A 19,609-nucleotide genomic window follows, 5' to 3' on the forward strand; every position below is an offset into this window, starting at 1 on the left:
TCCCCATGGCTCCAGCATCCTGCCGAACGGCACAGCACCCTCGCCTTCCCCACTGCTGGGAGTCGACTCCAAAAAGAACCGACTTCTCTCAAGCTTTTGATTTGTTCGACACAGAGGAGTCCAGGTAGAGCCTACAAGCTTACATCTTTTGCGGCCTCTGCCTGCAATGTTGTCCAACAATTACGCAACTGTTTTTCATACGAGACACTTGGTACCATTTGTGGGAGAGTTCCTAAACATAATTATGGATTTATGTGAAATATTGTGTTTCACGGCAGTTCTTTGTAACCAAAGAATCGATTCCAGTCCTTTTTGAATCAGTATCAGTGCCGACTCCACCAATTCAGGAATCGAACAGCCCTTGAATTTGCAGCGCCGATTACTCGCCCTTCCACACACGTGATTGGCTCAACTTGGAGCCAATGAAATAAAGAGAACCACACCCATCCCTCTTCTGGTCAAGTTTTATTTTCAGCCCTTCTCTGAATGTCCCAGTAACACTCCCTAACACCCATGTTTTTTATAGAGTGCTGAATACATGATAATATTGATGAATGATTATTGGATTGTCTCACAGACAATCATTATCGTCTATATGTGTTCCTTCATCTTTTATGTTAATGTCAATTAAAAGAACCAAAGCAATAGCAGCTCCTGCCAAATCACTGTGGGCGAGGCATGATGGAGTCATGACTTGTTCAATTGATAAATAAAGAGGTAGCAATCTAGACCAGTGCTTCCTCTAGGATGTGTTTGCTCCATGGCCCTGAACTGAATAAGCATTTACAGACAACGAATGAATGAATGAGTCTAGACCAGTGGTTCTCAGTACCGCTACTGGGGGCACCCTGCACTGCACGTTTTAGATCCTGTCCTCACAGGTACGTATATTTTAATAAATGAAGGTTTTTTCTGCGTTTTGGCCTTCGGTCCACAAGAAAACGATGTTGTACGTCACTGAAAACAGAGGTTTTTGAAAACGCTCTCCACGGTGAAGCTTTAAATAAGCTGTTGTCAGTGTTTTTAATGTGGATGAGGGTAACAGGTCTTTTTGGGAATGCTGACATCATATAGCTTGCCTGTCTCTGTCTGAAATTCAAATATCTCCTTGCTCCCCATAACTAATTAGTTGGACCAGGTGTGAAAACAATAAATGTACAGGGCACCTCCAGGCCCATGTTTGAGAAACACTGATCTAGATCATTGGCACATTGCAGTGTAAACAATAATCAGGAAACTAACTTAAAACTAGTATAACGAAGGTAGAACATAAAAATTTAATCCCCTTTTTTTGGTTGCGCATTGCACTAACAAAAAGAAAAAAAAACTGCCCAAGATCTGAAGTAAAATAAAAGGAGTCCTCTTTTATTCAACTTTGCTCTAATAAACTTGGAAGTTAGTAATACATTATCTATAATGTTTACAGACTACATTTCTCTGGTTGATTTTCTGAATTCTTTTTTGTTGTGTTGATATTTTGTCTGTGCTTTATATTGTTTCTTCCCAAAATCTTGTCGAGACATATTTAATGTTATATATTTTTAATATTTTAAAGACAAATATTTGTCCACAACCTCTATTAAAAACTTAAGTTGTTTTTGTCATCTCCTGTTGTGTAAACTACTCAGAAAAAGCACAATTTTTGTTGTTGCCCACCCAAAGATGACGTCCTAGTAAGGCCTCTGACTGTAAGAGACTTTACCAGAATTCTGTTTGTGTGAATGTGATCATCCTTATTTTCATGTTTTGATCCAAGGAGTGTGTAATGTTGCACACATTCACTGGCATATTAATGATTAGATGCATAAATTAAAAGTGATTAGTTGTTCATAGAACTGTACCATTTATTTTACACACACACAGGGTACATCCCTTCTCCAGCTGACTAAAGATGGCATGGAATGTTACAGTAAGATCTTTTGCATAAAATCTTTTTCTTTTTGAGAAAATGTCACAAAAAAGACCATTTTTTATGAAGTGATGTATTTCGTTTTTAAATTATCATTCATGATTTAAGATTATTAATGCTGAAATACGTATTTTTTTTCTTTCAATAACACTATCACCACACACTGTACATTAACGCCTGTCGTGGAAAAGAAAAAAAAAAGAAGTGTCATAGGGAGGGGCTATAAAAACAATGAACACTTCAAATTTTATGGAGCAGTTAATACACTGTCCAGGCAGCCAATCATAATCTAACAGAAACCATGTTAGAAGAAGCTCAGAATGATAGGGCTTGGTTTCCATGACGACAGCAATAAGATGCACTGGGGTGAGAAAAAGTCCATGTGTGTGTGTGTGTGTGATTAGAGTCACATTCATGGTTCTGGTTGAATAGAAAGCCTGCGGGGTGTTTTGGATCACGACTCCCCGTTCTGCACTTTGGACACCGGCGGCTGCATTAAGTCTTTGAAAGGCCCCAGAGCCTCCTTTAGAGCGGAGCTGACCTCAGGAGAGGAGCAGGTAATGCACTCCACCAGCGTGGGGTAAAGAGCTATCACCTGGGCCCACGTATTCCCATCCACTGCAGAGACACACACCACCCGGACATCAGTGCAAGGAGGAGGAGTGGAAAAGAGAACACACAATTGACAGGGTGAGAAGTGGGGAGAAAAAAGTATACATTCAAATAATTTTTAAGAAAGTCTGTCCTCTCAGTAGCCATCTTGGCAACATCCCTGGCCAGTTCTTTTCTGGTCTTACCTGGCTCATACCTCTTTGAATGTGAATGTGAATGTGAGACTTTCAAACAACAAACTGAAAGCCAAATTACAAAAACTACTTAGATGATTTGTAGTGTGTGGATTTAAGATGTTTTACAAGAATGAAATCAGAGAAAATACAAGAGAATTAAAACCATGAATTATCATTTCTTGTGACAAGCTTATTTTCTATAAATCTTTTGGAGAAGACAAAGATGCTGCCTCATGCAAATATTCGCGTAAAAAAAACAAAGGTCAAAAGCAACACAAGCAGTGCAAAGTTTTCACTACACTGCTCTAAATAATACACTTACCATTCTCTGGTTTTGTCTTTTTGAGGGAATCCATGAGCGTGCTGACAGCTTTTAAGACAAAAATTATTTCTGTCACTTGTTGCCTATGAGAGTAAAAACAAAACAAAAAAAAAAAATCACTTGCAGTGTCACACATCAACCGTATTTGAGCTAGATTAATTTTACAAGGGGAGATTTTAATCCAGTATGAATCTCAAACGTGAATCTGAGGTTTGTACACAGCTCATGGATATTCTGGAGCGAAAAACCACCTGCTATTGGCCCTAATCTAATTGTTCTAAAGTTCTCTTCTAACTAACCTCAAAAACATCTGTTATAAAAACGGCAGGTTTTTATGTCTGTTTACATATCTGTGAGAATGTAAGGACATTTGGGAAGAGAATACATGAAAAGGCAGTCAATTCCCTCAAAATAAAATGGCCGAACGTCCCCTGTTTAAATTAATCTAACTAGAATAGTGTCATAATTCTTATGCAATGCCATTCATTATGTAAATCATATCAATTAAAAATGTCAAAGTCATCAATGGGAGTCATGCAGCCAAAGTGCATCACTGATCACTCCAGTCCAAAAAATCAGGTAGATAATCACAGTGAAAATGACAAAGGGCAGTAGGTGGTCACCCACAGGTATAGAGCCATCACACTGTGTCACATTCGTGCCAACAAACAGTGAGGACGAACAAAAAATGTTTGAAAAACAAAATGGAGGGACATCGTTAAACAGATGATTGAAAGACGAATGAAAGATGCAAATGGGCTTAACCTGTACGGATGGCATTCTAGCTCCATCCTGTGTGCACTGAGGGAGACACAGTGAGAAGACTGTTATGGTTCTGAGTGTGTGGTAGATCCACACACTGTTAGAGCACATTTAGATGAGTAGTACATGCCAGTCATGTGGCCAAAAAAGAGAAATGGAATTGCAAAAGGGTTTCTTGTTTGTTAAATTTAAACTGAAGTAACTTACCTGGACCTTTTAGAACCGTGTATGCATGCTGTGTGTTTGTGCATGTGCCTGTGAAATCACCTGGGCAGTGGGCAGCGGCCACTGAGTCTCTCATCTTCAACATATCGACGGAGCACGTCCTGTGCTCTCTGCAGCAGCACTGACAGAGCCATGCGAGAAATATAACCCTCCTGTGGTGTGCTCACTTTATTACTGAAGGAAAACTGCAGAAGTGTCTCGAAACACACTTTAGAGAACTCCTCCCGCATCCGGATATCAATCTCTGCTTCTGTAAACATAACAGCATCTTAAAAGTATTATTACACATTATACAGATCAAACACAAAAATGATGTGTTCATATCAAATAATTAAAACAATTAAATGTTATTAATAACACTGAATAGTCCATCACAATTAAACATTTTGTCTTATTTGCAGTAATTTGAACATAAATGTAAAAATCCAAAGCAGTGACGTGCAGTAGCTAAATGTATGTACAAAAATAAGCTTAATAATAATGTATTTAGAACAAATTACTTAGTATTTTATAAATATTTTTGATCATATGCACACAGGACCCAGTGCTTACATCATCTCTGCAATTGAAGCCCTCTTATGTTACAATTGTAGCTTTCCACTTTGCTGTTTGCTTGTTTATGTATAGGTCAACCATATGAAGTGGCCAGTCCAGTCATTCAAATGTTTTCCTTTAAAAGTCTGTTAAAAGCCTCATTTCCATGAAGGGTATATAAACGTTTATCATAGCAACATATAGCACACAAGCAACTGGGTTTCAGCTTTTCCTACTAGTGCTGATTCCAAATGTCACACTAAGAAACATTTCTTACATGTGTTTTTAAAATCTGCCATTATAATTTATGGTTTTAATTATATGTTATTTACATGCCAATGAACAATTCCCCACCTGTGAATGAAGAGGACTGGGAATGGATGGATCCTTTGTTGAGCATGATCATGATCTGACCTACAAACTCTTTGGGGATGAAATTGGCATAGGGTAGAATCTCTGTGCTGATCAACTGCACCACCTAGAGGACAAAATACACCAACGTCACTGAATTCAGAAGTGCTGTAAAATGCCTTCAAAACAGCCAAGAAGGCCAGACTTACACTGAACTGACCTCAGTTTATCTCCAAAAATATTATTTGCAATTATTATTATATTATTTGGGATATAACTGAACTATGAAAGTATTTAATAGTTAAAGAAATACAAGATCTTAGATGAACAAGTAATGCAGTAATATTTATTGTTTTTTACATCAGTGCCAGACCAGCCATTGCCATCTTCAACTACTTATGATCTTGGCACAAACTAGGTGATGTAAAGCACAACATTAACTGCATGGAGCATTACTATTTCTATATGCACTTATGCATATAATTAAAATGTAATACTTGACTACTAAGTAGTAGTGTACCTCAACATCAATGGCTTCATTTTTCTGGAACTCTTGAATGGACAGGTTATCAGGTGGTGTGCTGTAGAGCAAAGAAAATGTATATTAGCCATATTTTCTTCAGTGTAAGCACAATGAGAGACATATTCCTCTAATAGGAACATTAAACACCTGGAATATTGCTATAATTTAAGGCTAATAGGAAAATAAGCTTTAAAAATGGCTTCTCTGTATACATAATACATAGCGGCTGTGCCAGAAACCTTTTGGTGAAGAGGAAGTCTTCAAATGCACTGGCGAGCTCAGGCCACATGGTGTCAAACTTGCCGGAGGAGGCTTGTTGCCGGGCGACAGGGAGACCAATGGAGAGAACTTTAAGCAGAGAGGACACTGCCAGTTTCCAGGTGCTCTCTGCAGGGCATGCGTACTTTAACCCTAAGGGCATCCTTAGAGTCTGCAGCAGCAGGAGTAAACAGAGGCAGATGTCAGGTAACATGAAACATTACCTTAAATTACCTTTTGAATTCACCACTATTCATTTATTTAATCAAAAAGGCAATTCATTTAATTAGTTAAAAGGTTTTCTGCATTTTCCTGGTGTGGTACATATGACAATAGTTCTAATTAGGTATGTGCAATTAATTGCCTTTTTGAATACAAATAATTTTTTTTTTCCAAATTGCAAATCAAACACACATTTTACTGATATTCTCATTTTAACCAACATTTTTTTCGAAGACTGAACTTTGAAATATTCCTCTAAGTCTTTAAAATAACTCAAACTGTATTTAAAAAAAAATGAAACATAAAATATAAATTTTCAGTCTTGGAAGCTGGTTAAAGTGAGAACATCAGTAAAATTTGTATTTTTTCTTGCAAACAATTATTTTAATGTATACAGCTTGTGTTCCATGTAGACATTTTTCTTTTTTAAGATCTTTGCTGACTCTCTCTTTGCTGTCCTCTCATTGGAAGAATTGGTATTGGTACTCTATGGATTTTCTCTGAAAGATAATAGATGATTATCTGAGTCCCATGTACTCTATTTATCTAACTAGTTTCTGTTACTTTAGACATTTCCTAATGTTTTTTTTTAGTATTTTTTTTTGTTTAAATAAAATCCTCTCTTTGGAGTGTTCTCTCTGTGACTGGGTGGGTTTCTTCCAGGTGCTCTTGACTTCCTCCCACAATCCAAAAACACATTTGGAGAAGTCAACCGACTGTGTGAAATTGTCCATAGGTTTAATCTGAAGGACTGAGTGAGTGTGAAACCCTGTGAGGTACTATTGCCTAGTCTAGTGTTTCCTGCCTTGTACTCTCCACCAAATAGCAGAATGCTGCACTCTCACGTTGGTTAAGGCAACTCTCTAATATTCCAAAGTATGAAAAGTATTCTTGGGTGTCTGGTGTTTTGGGTATTATATAAGTAATTCCTTTAAACCCCACTGGTACCCTTATGCGTTAGTAGGAAGACAACAGAGAAGCACAATTCAAATCTGAGTGCGTGATTGACTACTGCTTTGATGAATTACTATAAAACCATTACCTTAATTATGCTCTGTAATACTTTCTCGTTGATGACAGCTTTATGGCAGGCAGTTTTTTGATATAGATCCACTACCACCTCTAGGGACCTCTCAGCAAACGGCACATAGTTTAAGGCGACCCATTCAGCCTACAGACAGATTTAGAGATAGAGAAAGATTTAGAGACAGAGACACATGTACAAAGACAAATAATTTCAACACATTTGCATGTATAATCACTGCCATAGACAGATAGTTTTTTTAAGAGGCTGACACAGATTAAAGCAAAGCGTGCACATACACACAGACACACATGGTCAACATCAAAACCCTACAAAAACTGCCTCACAAACTCCAACAACTCCTGAAAATCTGTTTATTTCAGAAAGTCTGGAAAAGAGTTTACCAGCAGCCCATTTGCAAACAAGCATAATCAGAGACTTGCTGGAGCTTGTCTAGACTGCATATAGAAGGTCAGAAAGGCAAGGGCTGGTGAGGAAAGAAGGACAGGTGAATGAACTGGTGAACAAGTGATGATAATGAAGGCAGAAAAAAGTAGTCCCACGTCACAAGTGCTACCACCGAGCCGCATTATGCTGAAAGAGTGGCAGAGAGAGAGGGGGGTGGGAAAAACTCACCGGCGCAAACAGTTGGATCTAAAGTGGATCCATATGACAAGTACAAAAAACAGAACGAGAGAAAAGTGGACAAATGTTAACTGCTTCACATGACAGCACAGAGTAATGACAGAAAACTTCAGAATGAACAGATAAAGGACTGAGAAGGTCTGCCTCTTGAAGATGTGCTGTGTTAAGATGTCTGAACAGCTGTAGCATTCGAAAAAGCAGTCAAGAGGGCCAAGATAAGAGCAAACACATAAGAGTGAATGTGTGCTACAACAGCAAAGGATTTAAAAGTGGATGGTGGATGGAAGGAAGAAAAAAAAACAAACAAACACAAAGATGAATTGGGACAGGGATTGTAATTTGTGGCACCTCTCTAGTGCCCTCAGAAGAAAATTTAAAATACAAACTGCCCAACTGTCCCTCACCAACCTCCTCTCCATAGCACTACTCTGTCCACGTTTGAAGCATCATTTAGGATTTTAACGATAATAGAATGCAATGAATAAGAAAGACAATGAATGCCACAGGTAATATGAAAATATTGCAAAACAAAACCAGGCAAGCAAAGTCACGCTGGACTACCATAGGCTACAAAGCATATGTCACACAAGCATCATAGATATTTCAGTAATGGGGAGGCAGTCATTCATGTGAGTCCTGTCCTTGTTAATAGACATCTTTGAGAGTAATTTAGACTCTTGGATACTGACCTGTGTTTTAGAAAACTGTGACCTCTGTTATGTTTCATGCAATATTTAATGTGACCGTGCACAATAAACCAAAAATGGCTTTTCTTCAGAGGCTGAATATATACACACTTAGACTATAGTTTTGAAATGCCACAGATACAACTTCTTCAGAATCAGTTCAAAAGAACAATGTTCCAGCTTTAAAATGAATAAATTATAACACAAATTTCATTGATTATAGATTTAAAAAATTAACCCAATCATTATGAACAGTGAATTAAACTGAAATGGAAAAAGTGTTGAAAAGTGATAGAGGTGTGGAACTCTGAAACTGAAGACAGGTGGTAAAAGTAACTGTAAAATTTACAATGTGCTAACATTGTAAGATTATTAACTCAACGTGAAACATTTTGTAGTTTATAACACTAAGCCAATGTTTAATAATCACTGGATTGGTTAAAATATTATTAAAATATGGTAAAACTCTTTAAATCGGGTCATGAAAGTCTTCCCACTTTGTTTAAATTTTCATCCCAGGGCTTCCTCACTCACAATGTTTGGTCTGTGCTGGGGACACGTCACATCCTTCATGGACATGGTGTCCAAACACAGCAGAGCTTGTCCTAGCAACAGTTTTAATGTCAAGGTGAATAAATGGGAGAGATTTCATGGATAAAACATAGATACATTGTTTGGAAATGTTCTAGGAAATCTTTTAAACTGCAAATTAAAAAAAATATAGACTTAAAAAGTCTACAAAAAAGTCCTGGGTGAACAGTCCCTTATTGTCTACTACAGAACACAAAAGTATAAAGAAAACAGTAGTGTTCTAAGGTGTGGGGAAAACTGAAGCATAAGGAACACTGTGTTTCTGCGTGCTTTAAACAAGTGTTCCACTAGGAGTTCCGGTAGATTTCTGCCACAGCGATACCCACTGCTCTGTACAGTGTTTTATTTTCCCTTTCTCTGACACTCACATTGGCTCAGTAAAAGCATCTTAAAAGTTTTGTTCACAGTTTTAAACAAAAAGCATTTCACAAGATTCCAATGATGTTTCCTCAGTTTGCTAATTCTCCAGTCTGTTTTTGTGCTTTCTCTCACAGCACAGAATTTTAATCTGGGTTTTTTTAGACAACGAAAAGAACTCCAAAGGTTGAAAAACATAAACCAAGATGAGGATATAGCTCTGTTCTTGCTCCATAGGTAGGTGATATTGACTTGATTTTACTGTTTCATATTAATTAAGGTAGAACCGACATCAAATTCAGGAGAGTGCTAAGTGCATCAAAGTAAACCCAGACCATAAGTACTGCAAAACTAAACAACTTGAGTTACAAATGAGTTTCTGTGGTAATACAAACAGTGAATAAAACAAACATAACGTTCCACCTTAAAAGACGTGGAGCCTCTGAATGTAAACAAACCAGACCGAACATCATTTCCCCATAATCATACATGTTCCCTTTAATCAGCTGTAAAAGGTGTGTTGCGAGCAAGGAAAACACAGCTAAGTGTCATACAGAGGGGCCTCCAGGGCAGACAAAGAAGTCACGTTTATTATTACTCTGAGTAAAACAGGCCAGAAGCCAGGAAATTGTTCACAAATGCATTCATAACATAATACATATTTGCAACAATTTATTTTTACTTTAAACAATAAAAATTCAAGCAAGGACACACATGAAGTGACACAACTTCTCATAAGATTGTCCCTTATGTCAGCAATCAGTGAATATCTATACATCTGTCTCTGCAAGCAATGGTTTACGGTAGGTAGGTCTGTGTATGTGCCAGCAATTTATTCAGTGTCCACAGCTTTGCAATTGGAACAACAAAATTACCTGCAATCCAATATCTACATTTGATTTTAACAAAACTTAAAATCTGAGTCCTGTTTCATTTTTACCTTAGAATTACAGTATCGAAACATTGTGATGCTCCACTGACGAGAATAAAGCCTGTGTCCCTGCTGACTCATCCTGAAACCACCCCTCCTCCCCTCCCCCCTTAATTTTAGGAGTGTGCTGTAAAACAGCATTACTCTCTGCAGAGGTAGATGGAGCCCAGGAGCAAAACTACCAAATTTCACCAATGTTCCTTTAAGTTCCTCTCACGCATGCACAGTAATTTAGAATGGTCCAGAGTCTACTTAGAGGAGCTGTATGTGTGAATGCAGACACCTGTAATATTTGTTCCTGACTTTACCCAGACTTTATCCTTTATCCCCCTTAGTACATACTCTGTGTCAACCCAGTTGTTTTCTTACTTGAAGCCCCTCTTCGATGAGTTGTTTGCCAAGTGTGTAAAGAACACAAAAATTAAAATGCAACCCAAACCTTCATTTCCATTTTGAAGCAGAAAAAAGCAGCTTGGCTAATAAAAGAAACAGAATTCAAATGTTTACATCCTAAGCTATATTGTAATGAAAGTCGGGACTGCTTTATTTATGTACTAATGGCAAAAGTGGACGATGAACAAATGGCCACATACTTTTCAAAACAACTACTAAATCATTCAGGCCAAATGGCAAATGCCACATTTAGGAGGTAATACTCCATATCCATGCATTGAATATGACAGTTAAATGATCTAATGCAATGCAATGAATTTCTCAGTGCAAGTTAAAATAATCTTACCTGATTATATTTGGCATTAGCCACATGCTTGGTTTCCATTTTGCCATACTGTGGTGGCTTGCAAGAAAACTCAACAAACTGCAGGAGTTGCTCAAAGATGGCAGGATACATCACCTGCAGGGTTTCAGGTCCAACACAAATTGCCTGTAAAACACACACAGACACAAATCTCTGAACTTCAGCATAAGTAATATGTTTTTAAGTAAGTAATGACCCAAAGGATACGTGTAGGTTCACTGGTCATTCTAGATGGAAAATGAAGTTGCGTTGTAGACAGTTTACTTCGCAACAACGTTTTGGAAATGTTCTACAATTAACCATTTCACATCAAATCACACTGAATGTTTAGATTTCGACAGCTACACTTTTAGTTACCAACATTAAATCAAATAGTTACCCTTATCAACAATCTTCTGAAAAAAAAAAAAAAAAGGCCAGCAAATCTTAGCCATTTGGTCAATTATTTAATACATTTTATCTCCTAAAAATTGATTTGTGATAACATCATGTGTCTGGATCAAAACCAATTTTGGTGGGCTGCTTACCTTCTGTAGCACATCCAAAGCTGTGAGTACAGCCTCCTGCAGACTAGTGAGCACTGCTTCTGTGTAAGAAGGCAGAATAAAGGGGGAGGCATCTGAGCTGATTGGTACAGACACTGCTCCGTGCAGTATGACCCCCAACTTACGCAAGTCCTCCATGCTAAACCCTCCTGCTATGTGCTGGTAGAGAGCAGGGAAAATCTGAATGAGTGCTGTTAGGAAGGGCTGACTGGGCACAAAGGAGAGTTTATCTGTGCCTCCACTCGGGGGTCTTGTGCATTCTATGCCCGTTCTGTACCATGTGCTCCAGGCTGACCACCAGAGGGCAGCATCATCCTGCTCTTCCCCAGGCGGTGGTGGCTGAGGAGGTGCACTGTACCGCTGAGCCAGCCGCTCAGCCAGAGAGTCAGAGCGGGGCAGGGGTCTGCCGGGGCCCGAGGCTGTGAGGGGATCCATGAGCACTGAGGAGATGTCCATAGCACCCAGAGCATCTGGTTTATCCATGTCTTTAACAGGAGTGACCAGCTGGAGGATCTCTTGGAAGCTCTTCAGAGCAGCAAGGGACACTTCATTGTTTTTGCTGAGGGCTGCTGATTGAATGTGGTCCAACAAAACCTCCCAGGCTTTGAAGAAATCACCTAGCATTTCAACAAAGAAGGGAATTGCTCATTGGTGCAAAATATCAACAACAAACATGGTTAGCCAAAGCTACCACAAGAAAAAACATGGATTTAAATACCTACTACTGCTGAGAAAAATTATGTTGCATGTTAGATTTGAACTTGGAAGGACTATGGGTTACTGGCAGATACTAGTGGGATTTAGTGTATATCAGATCAGTAAAAAAAAAATATTAATATAAATATTAATGTAAGAGTTATTTCAGTTGTGGAACTGTGTCTGTAGGGAGCCATTCATAATGCATTTGTTACGCACGCCACATACGAAAGAAGAAGTTCTCTGCAGTGTTTTAAATGTCTCAGCAGTTTTTCCCAGATGTTTCTTCTATTTGAAACGCTCTCCACTTCCTGAACTTAGAACACAACACTGCCAAGTTTCAGGAAGTGAAGCCTGAAAGGTGCATAATTTTCTGATGAAGAAGTTTCTACATAGTCCTGTCATATCTTACCCAATTGCTGCAGCAGGTATCTCCTGGTGTTAAAAATGCGAGCAACTCCAGCCAGGGTAAGAACCCAAGTCTCTGCCCACTGTTTCTCTGCAGTATCACGTGAGTGATGAATGAGGATGTTTCCACCACCTGATTCAATCTTCTCTTTATCTGCAGTGGTGGAGGACCTCCTCACACAATCCAGTAAGTGAAAAAGCACCTGCCGGTTACAGCACAAAACAGATCATATTTGTGTTTTGTTTATAAACACTTTGTAGAGGCAGAAGCCACACAAGGTAGGAACATTAAATACGGAAGCACTGATCTGCTGCATAATTTCATAAAAGTAATCATGAAGAAATAGTTGCATTTACCTTCCACACTACTATGTGCCATGTGGGCTGCTGCAGTAGGGTTCCATGAGCAGCAATTGTTGAGAACATTGTTTGTCCTGCACTTTTCCTGACAGCTGGCCGAGGGTCAACACACAGTTCTCCCAGCTTGGCGTACAGACACAACCAGAGACAGTCAAAGGGGGGAGCTGGGTGAAAGGGTCTGTTAAGAGGCTCCCCCTTCTCTTGAGCCTGTTTCAGCAGAATAGCCTCCTCCTTCTCCAGTTCCTCTGTAATTATCTCTCCACGTTGGAAGAAATAGTCAGAGATGTTCCACTGCAAATTGAGAGAATTAAAAGAGAGAATTAAGGTTGCTGATAGATTTTTGTACATTTACTTGTCATCAATTTTTGTTGTAAGAAAACCCCAGAAATGGTTTGATACACTATAAGGGAAGAAATTTTGACTTATGGAATTTATTTAAAAAAAAAAAAAGGTTGATTTTGAAAACGATTTTTGCATTGTATAAGTTGTAAAAATATTTGAAAAATAAGAAAATGCATATATTTATTGTCTATGCTTGTTCACCTTTATAGTTTCTTAACAGGGATATGACAAAATCACTTTTCAGTGTATCTGACCATTAATTTGGGGATCTTGAGCTCCTATCATCTCAAAAACTGAAGTAAGACAAGCCAATGTGTTCTCCTATAGGCTGCCCATGTCAGAAAACATAGTAAAACAAGCTTTTCTGATTTTACCCTGAGAATTTAGAGTTGTCACACCCCCTCATATGAGGAGCACCAGCACCAGACACACTTATGTGAGAGCACAAAGATAAGGTTAAACAGAGGAAACAACACAACAATCACAGTGAAGGTGTGGTCCGTACATGGCATTAAATAACGTGAAAATGAGACCGGAGAACAAAAAGGAAGGGAAAATATCTCCTCACTCCTGGGTTAACAGTCCCTTATTTATAGTAACATGTGCTGGAACCAGTGCTATGTTGTTTGATCTTTGTGGTATTTTGACCAATGCTTGTCATACATTTCACTAAGATTGCAGGGAACAGGAAAATGGGTAAAATATGACCCTTTTAAAGTAGGAGAACTCACCAAAAGCCCTATTGAGGTGAGGCTGATATTCAGTTCCTGGTTTTGAAGACCAAAGCTACCAGCTACATCCACAACAATCTGGAGGCACGTACAAGGCATTGTTGGTAAAAAGTCTGTGACCACCAACTGGAGGCATTGGAAGGCTGTTCGGATTAAAGATTCACTGGAAAACCAGAGGAAGAACAATCTTAGTGATTTATGAATAGAGACAAGTGAAAACAAGGCAGCAAGAACAAGGAAAACACTGTTCAAATCACAATATAACTCTAAATGCTCATTGCTACATGCAAAATTACACAAATTTATCTGTGGAATATTGGGGGAGGAAAAAATAAAATAAAAAATCAAGCATGTCTTACCCCTGGTCATTGCGGATGGCTCCGATGACCCCGAGCACTAGAGGCCAGCCTGGACCAAGGCTGTCTCCTTGACTCTGCAGAATCTGCAGCACACACTCGAGCTGTTTCTGCCTGATGTCAGCGTGCAGTATGTTAGACAGCTCCTTCAGAGGGTTCAGCAACAGCAGTTGCAGCCTCTGAAGACAAAAAGCATTAAATCAGGGCACTCACAAGGTATCCAATGATAATGTCAGCAACTTCCAAAGTCACACCATGTCACTTGACACTCTGACACCTCTGAAACCATAGCATATTTTTTCCTCCCAACTGACACAGTACTACTGCTTATTTCAATTTTACCAAATCAAGACTAAGACCAAGTACCTTAGGCCTATGGGCAATGCATAATCTGATTCAGCCTACATTTCAAGCCTACATTTCAAAGCCTTATTTATTATGCTATGTTGGGACAAACAACACTATGTAAGCAATAGAGGATTTATTTACAAGAAAACTAGCTACCTGGTTCTGAGAAAGAGGAGGCTCGTGCTTGTAGGAAAGGCCAGCTTTGATGAGAGATGTGACAGCCTCAGCTCCCCACTCCCTCATACGAGCATTAGGGTGCTGACACACCTAACAGAACACATGGGGTGAAAGATGCATACTCATAAATCACAGGTCTGTGAGAAGTGGATAACAGTGCTAACATATCATATGATAGCATGTACAGTGCTAAAATATATATAGAATTAATGGAATGTGATGCAAACAAATGCAACATAGAAAAAGATGATTAGATACAAATTCAAAAGCAAATAAAAAAGAAAAGAAATATATGAAAGATATTAAAAATTCTAATAAAATGATAATTATACATCTTTCATAGCAAAATCAAAAACACAGCATGTTAGGGGTGTAAGCAATATTTATATTATTTATGTGCAACTTGTGTAAGAATACAGCAGAGTATTGCTAAATATAAGGTATGATAAAATATAGTAGCTGTCAAAGCATTTTGATAAGTGGAATTCACATGCAAACACTGATATCACTAATAGTAGCTCCTACTGTTTCTTTGACAGCATTTCTAAAGTCCCAAATGAAGCACTGCTTATTAAATCCATCAAAATACAATGAATGTTCTTTTTCTTTCATGAAGGACGTCTCGCAAGCTGTTGTTTAATGTGGCAACTGACTATACTTTGACTGGACAAGGTTGTTTGATTTCCATGCATACACTGCAAGAAAAATGGTCACTATGATGGTACTTTTTGCTGTCACTGGTGGCATCCACAAGGACACATACTCAGTACCTTTAGTAAGGGAACAATATTGTACCATATTCGGTATAATTGTAGATTCTTAAGTTGTGTTGATTTCATACCCAATTGCCCAATTTCATTTCCAGAACTTATATGATGTTCTTTTACTTTACTCAGTTCTATAATGAAATTTTACAATTATTAATTTCTCCTTTTGGAGAAGAGAACATAACGTACCTTTAGGGAACACAACTGGATTTTAAACACTGATGTACCTTTAAATTTACATTTACAGTGTTTGGATAATTAGGAACGTTAATGTTCCTCTAACGTGCCTTTTTTTTCTGAGATTGTAGCGAGTCACAAATATTTTACTTTATGTGACAGGTAGACAATAAAGACACAACTGTGAGAAACAAGGTGCTCTGTATAATAATACACAAGATTATAAAGGGGCAAACAAAATATGAAGAGCAAAAGATGGGCTACAATCTGTATTTGCAGAATTTCAAAGTGCCCCTGTATGATCAGTGGAGCTGAGTGAATGGACAATGAGTGTGGAAACAAGGAAGGTAGTCATAATATTCTCAATATATTTCCTATCCCACACAAAATGCCTCAAAAGGGTTTGAGCCGGTTATAAAATTCTTAGGCAGAGCGTATTACTGACTAAACATTCATTCATCGTCTGTAAGCGCTTATCCAGTTCAGGGTTGCAGTGGGTTCAGAGCCTACCTGGAATCATTGGGCACAAGGTTGGAACACACCCTGGAGGGGGCGCCAGTCCTTCACAGGGCAACACACACACACTCACACATTCACACCTACAGACACTTTTGAGTCGCCAATCCACCTACCAACGTGTGTTTTTGGACTGTGGGAAGAAATCGGAGCACCAGGAGGAAACCCACGCATACACGGGGAGAACACACCAAACTCCTCACAGACTGACTAAACAATATGGACTAAACAGAAGCTCTAATAAATTAGCATGGGATATTTTACATCTAATCCTGTGTATACTTACAATTTAGTGCACCTATATCTTTACACATTTCTGTAATGTTACACCCCTAAACATACAACAAACCATCTCATTAAACAAACATCTGTGTGTGTTGTGTGTTTTTTTTTTTTTTGTAAAATCAAATGTGATTTCATTGGCAGGTTCACTAGAACCACCAAGAGATTTGCTCGGATCTTACAATTAAAAAAATTATGGTAAATAAATAAAATCCATTACAATTCATGAAATCAAACATAGATAGAAACACACATGAAACACGCACAAAAAACTAGGGCAATCAGGTGGGCTTAAAGAAAAGGGAATGATTGATACTTCCCAGTAGAAAAAAAATCAAAAACCCATGATAAGAGTGAGAGGAGTTTGAGAGAGAGAGATAGAGAACGGGTTTAGGAACTTACCTTCTGCAAGACAGACATGGTGCCACAAGAAAGAGAGCAGACCAAGACAGACAGATTAAGAGAAGGAGACAGACAGAGAGACAGTGAGAGAGATGAAAAGGATAACATGAAGACAACTGCGTCAGAGCATACACAAGCCACCTTAAGGGAGCTCAGGGTTAGTGACACACAGACATGGCTAAAGGCAGAGAGCAGGTTAATGATGACGGGACTAAACATCACCCTTAAACCACCCTTAAAATCTCCAATGTTACAATAAACTCTAATAATTTTCTCATAATTAAAAAAAAATTAAACTAAGTTTGTAATCAGTGGCCTTACCTCAAGTAGGTGTGCAGTAAGGGGTCTCCATAGGATCTCTATGCGGTCCATATTCACCAGACCTGTCTCTAAAAGTTTAGCAACTGCAAACAAAGATGGTTCCTGTTGGACAGATGGAAACAATCTTTAGAGACTATGAACTCTACACACTATAGTGAAAAGATTTAAAAAGATTATAAAATTTTAACCAGCCGAAATACACCAATCATAACATAAAGACCAATGGCTTATAGCCATAACGTAATAAATACATTTTTAAGACACATTTAGAGAGAAATAAAAAAACCTTGTTATTTCCATAGGCCATCTCCATCGCTTCCATGGACAGGGAGCACAAGGCATTAATCAGGTGATGGAGAGAGACATCATCCAAGTATCTGAAATCATAGACCATTATTAATATAATGACCTCACATAAGCTAAACTGTATTGTATTGTAGTCTAGAACGTACTGTGTGCTTTCAAAGAGTCTGGAGAGGATGTTGGAAATGACTGGAAGGTCCGTCATTACAGCAGTTGTTAGAACCTGTTACAGAAAGAGTTCTGTAAAAACAAATCTACATGTAAGAGAATTGATTCAATTAGGGTCATTTAAAAACCACATACAGTGCTGGGACCCTCCACTGCTCTGCCAGGTTTCAGCGCTCCACCAATACCTGGCTTTAGCCCCAGAATCCAGACCAGGTGCTAAAAGACAGAGGAACAAGGAAAAGAACAAAGAGAATGTTATAGTTTCTTTATTGAATAAACATGCTCTCATTTATCACAGCATATATATGAATGGTAATTAATCATTGCCAGCATGCTTCACAGCCCTGAAGCCATGAACCATATGAGACTCAGTCTCTGTGCTGCATAATTTCTTATAAATAATGGATGTATTCTGAAAAATGACACACAAGTGAGGGTAATAACCGATCATCTGCGCTCTGTACTGCACATATGGACAACAGGCCTACTGTGATTCCATTTCCAACAACTCAGGGTTAGACATAAAATATGCTAATCTCATATATATATATATATATATATATATATATATATATATATATATATATATATACAAGCTGCTAAAAAGAGCCCTACTGTATCGGTGTGGAAAATATTTATAATTGCTTACAATGATGAGAAATTTCAAATTATAAAGGGCCAAACAGACTTTAAACTACTACAAAGCTAAAGTTTGCATTGTATTTGTATTTACTGTTCTTCCTTAAATGATGCCGTAATTATATTCTCATGCCTAGGTGTTTGAACTTAACGGCTGTAGCATCTGAAGTGGAGTGGCACTAGAATTTGACAATTATACCATTTAAGGTGGAACAAATAGTTCTATTAAAAGCTTAGAAATCAGAACACATGCACAAGCTTTTATGAGTGTATAATGGGGATTTTGGCTCCTTCTATGGCCAAATTGTGTCCTGAAGTTTTGTTTTGACAAAGAATTGTAATTTCAGTGCATCTCTTGTGATATTAGTAAACTTTAGCCAATAAAACTTAATCTACATTGCCAGGTGAACCAACTAAGCATGAGCCATTCAGTATTCACAAATTCCATTCAGAACTGACTTTATGTAATTAGATCTTTGTTTAATACTGTAGGTTTTTTTTAAAAAAAAAAAAAAAAAAAAAAAGGCTAGTGCAGGGGTCACGAATAGGCGGATCACATTCCAAGTCCGGACCCAAATGCTGTCCTATCCGGACCTGGACCTGTAACTTATAAACTATTCAATCACACACGAGGATACTCAGCCAATCAGATCTGTGCATTATGATGAGTGCAGTGACTTGAACGAGTGACAAACACCACTGTCCTGGGGCCAGTAAAAATAGCCCAAGGGACGTGATAAAAGCTCTTTTTGGGACACTTTTGGTACAAGAGTGTTGTGTGAGGTAAAACCAGAAACTTTAAAAATTACAGAACAATTACCACTTGAAATTATCTTAACGCTGAACATGGATTCTATTTATGGATAAAGTCCCTGTCCTTCAGCATAAAGAGTCAAATCAGTTCACTGTTAATGGATAAGTCCCACCCTCCAGCAATAAGATCTAATCGGAGTTCTGGTTTTGGAAAAGCATTAAGTCGACTGCACCTACAAGTCACGAGGGAATTTATTTATTTACATTTGCTTTATTCTTTTCAAAAACATTGTTTTATTTGTTTAAATTTAGAGTATTTGTTATTTATAATATTTATAAATCTTTTTGAAATATACTGAAATGTAATTGAAAGGGTAATTTGATTTGTCATCCTGTTGTTACCTACACAAAATGTTGCTACAATTACAAGGCT

The 19,609-nt window shown here is 38.1% G+C and overlaps 1 protein-coding gene across 3 annotated transcripts in view; it reads right to left on the bottom strand.

Moving 5' to 3' along the window:
• Window positions 1-945: 945 nt before the first annotated feature.
• Window positions 946-19,609, bottom strand: part of mon2 (MON2 homolog, regulator of endosome-to-Golgi trafficking) — a 46,276-nt gene continuing 27,612 nt past the window's right edge. For 2 of the 3 annotated variants that reach the window (XM_066667201.1, XM_066667203.1), the window contains exons 17-34: window positions 17,920-18,000; window positions 17,766-17,839; window positions 17,600-17,690; window positions 17,314-17,415; window positions 14,828-14,938; window positions 14,327-14,502; window positions 13,968-14,130; window positions 12,892-13,185; window positions 12,539-12,737; window positions 11,413-12,047; window positions 10,868-11,011; window positions 6,937-7,065; window positions 5,654-5,844; window positions 5,412-5,472; window positions 4,895-5,018; window positions 4,049-4,256; window positions 3,020-3,102; window positions 946-2,527 (exon numbers count right to left, since the gene is read on the bottom strand). In XM_066667201.1, coding sequence (XP_066523298.1) covers window positions 2,364-2,527; window positions 3,020-3,102; window positions 4,049-4,256; window positions 4,895-5,018; window positions 5,412-5,472; window positions 5,654-5,844; window positions 6,937-7,065; window positions 10,868-11,011; window positions 11,413-12,047; window positions 12,539-12,737; window positions 12,892-13,185; window positions 13,968-14,130; window positions 14,327-14,502; window positions 14,828-14,938; window positions 17,314-17,415; window positions 17,600-17,690; window positions 17,766-17,839; window positions 17,920-18,000 — 3,030 coding nt within the window. In that variant the 3' untranslated portion in view covers window positions 946-2,363. Of the gene's footprint in view, window positions 2,528-3,019; window positions 3,103-4,048; window positions 4,257-4,894; window positions 5,019-5,411; window positions 5,473-5,653; window positions 5,845-6,936; window positions 7,066-7,554; window positions 7,573-10,867; window positions 11,012-11,412; window positions 12,048-12,538; window positions 12,738-12,891; window positions 13,186-13,967; window positions 14,131-14,326; window positions 14,503-14,827; window positions 14,939-17,313; window positions 17,416-17,599; window positions 17,691-17,765; window positions 17,840-17,919; window positions 18,001-19,609 lie in introns of all 3 variants that reach the window. The other variant, XM_066667202.1, reaches the window with a different exon arrangement.

This window comes from Hoplias malabaricus, chromosome 4 (assembly GCF_029633855.1).
Source record: "Hoplias malabaricus isolate fHopMal1 chromosome 4, fHopMal1.hap1, whole genome shotgun sequence".
NCBI lineage: Eukaryota > Metazoa > Chordata > Actinopteri > Characiformes > Erythrinidae > Hoplias > Hoplias malabaricus.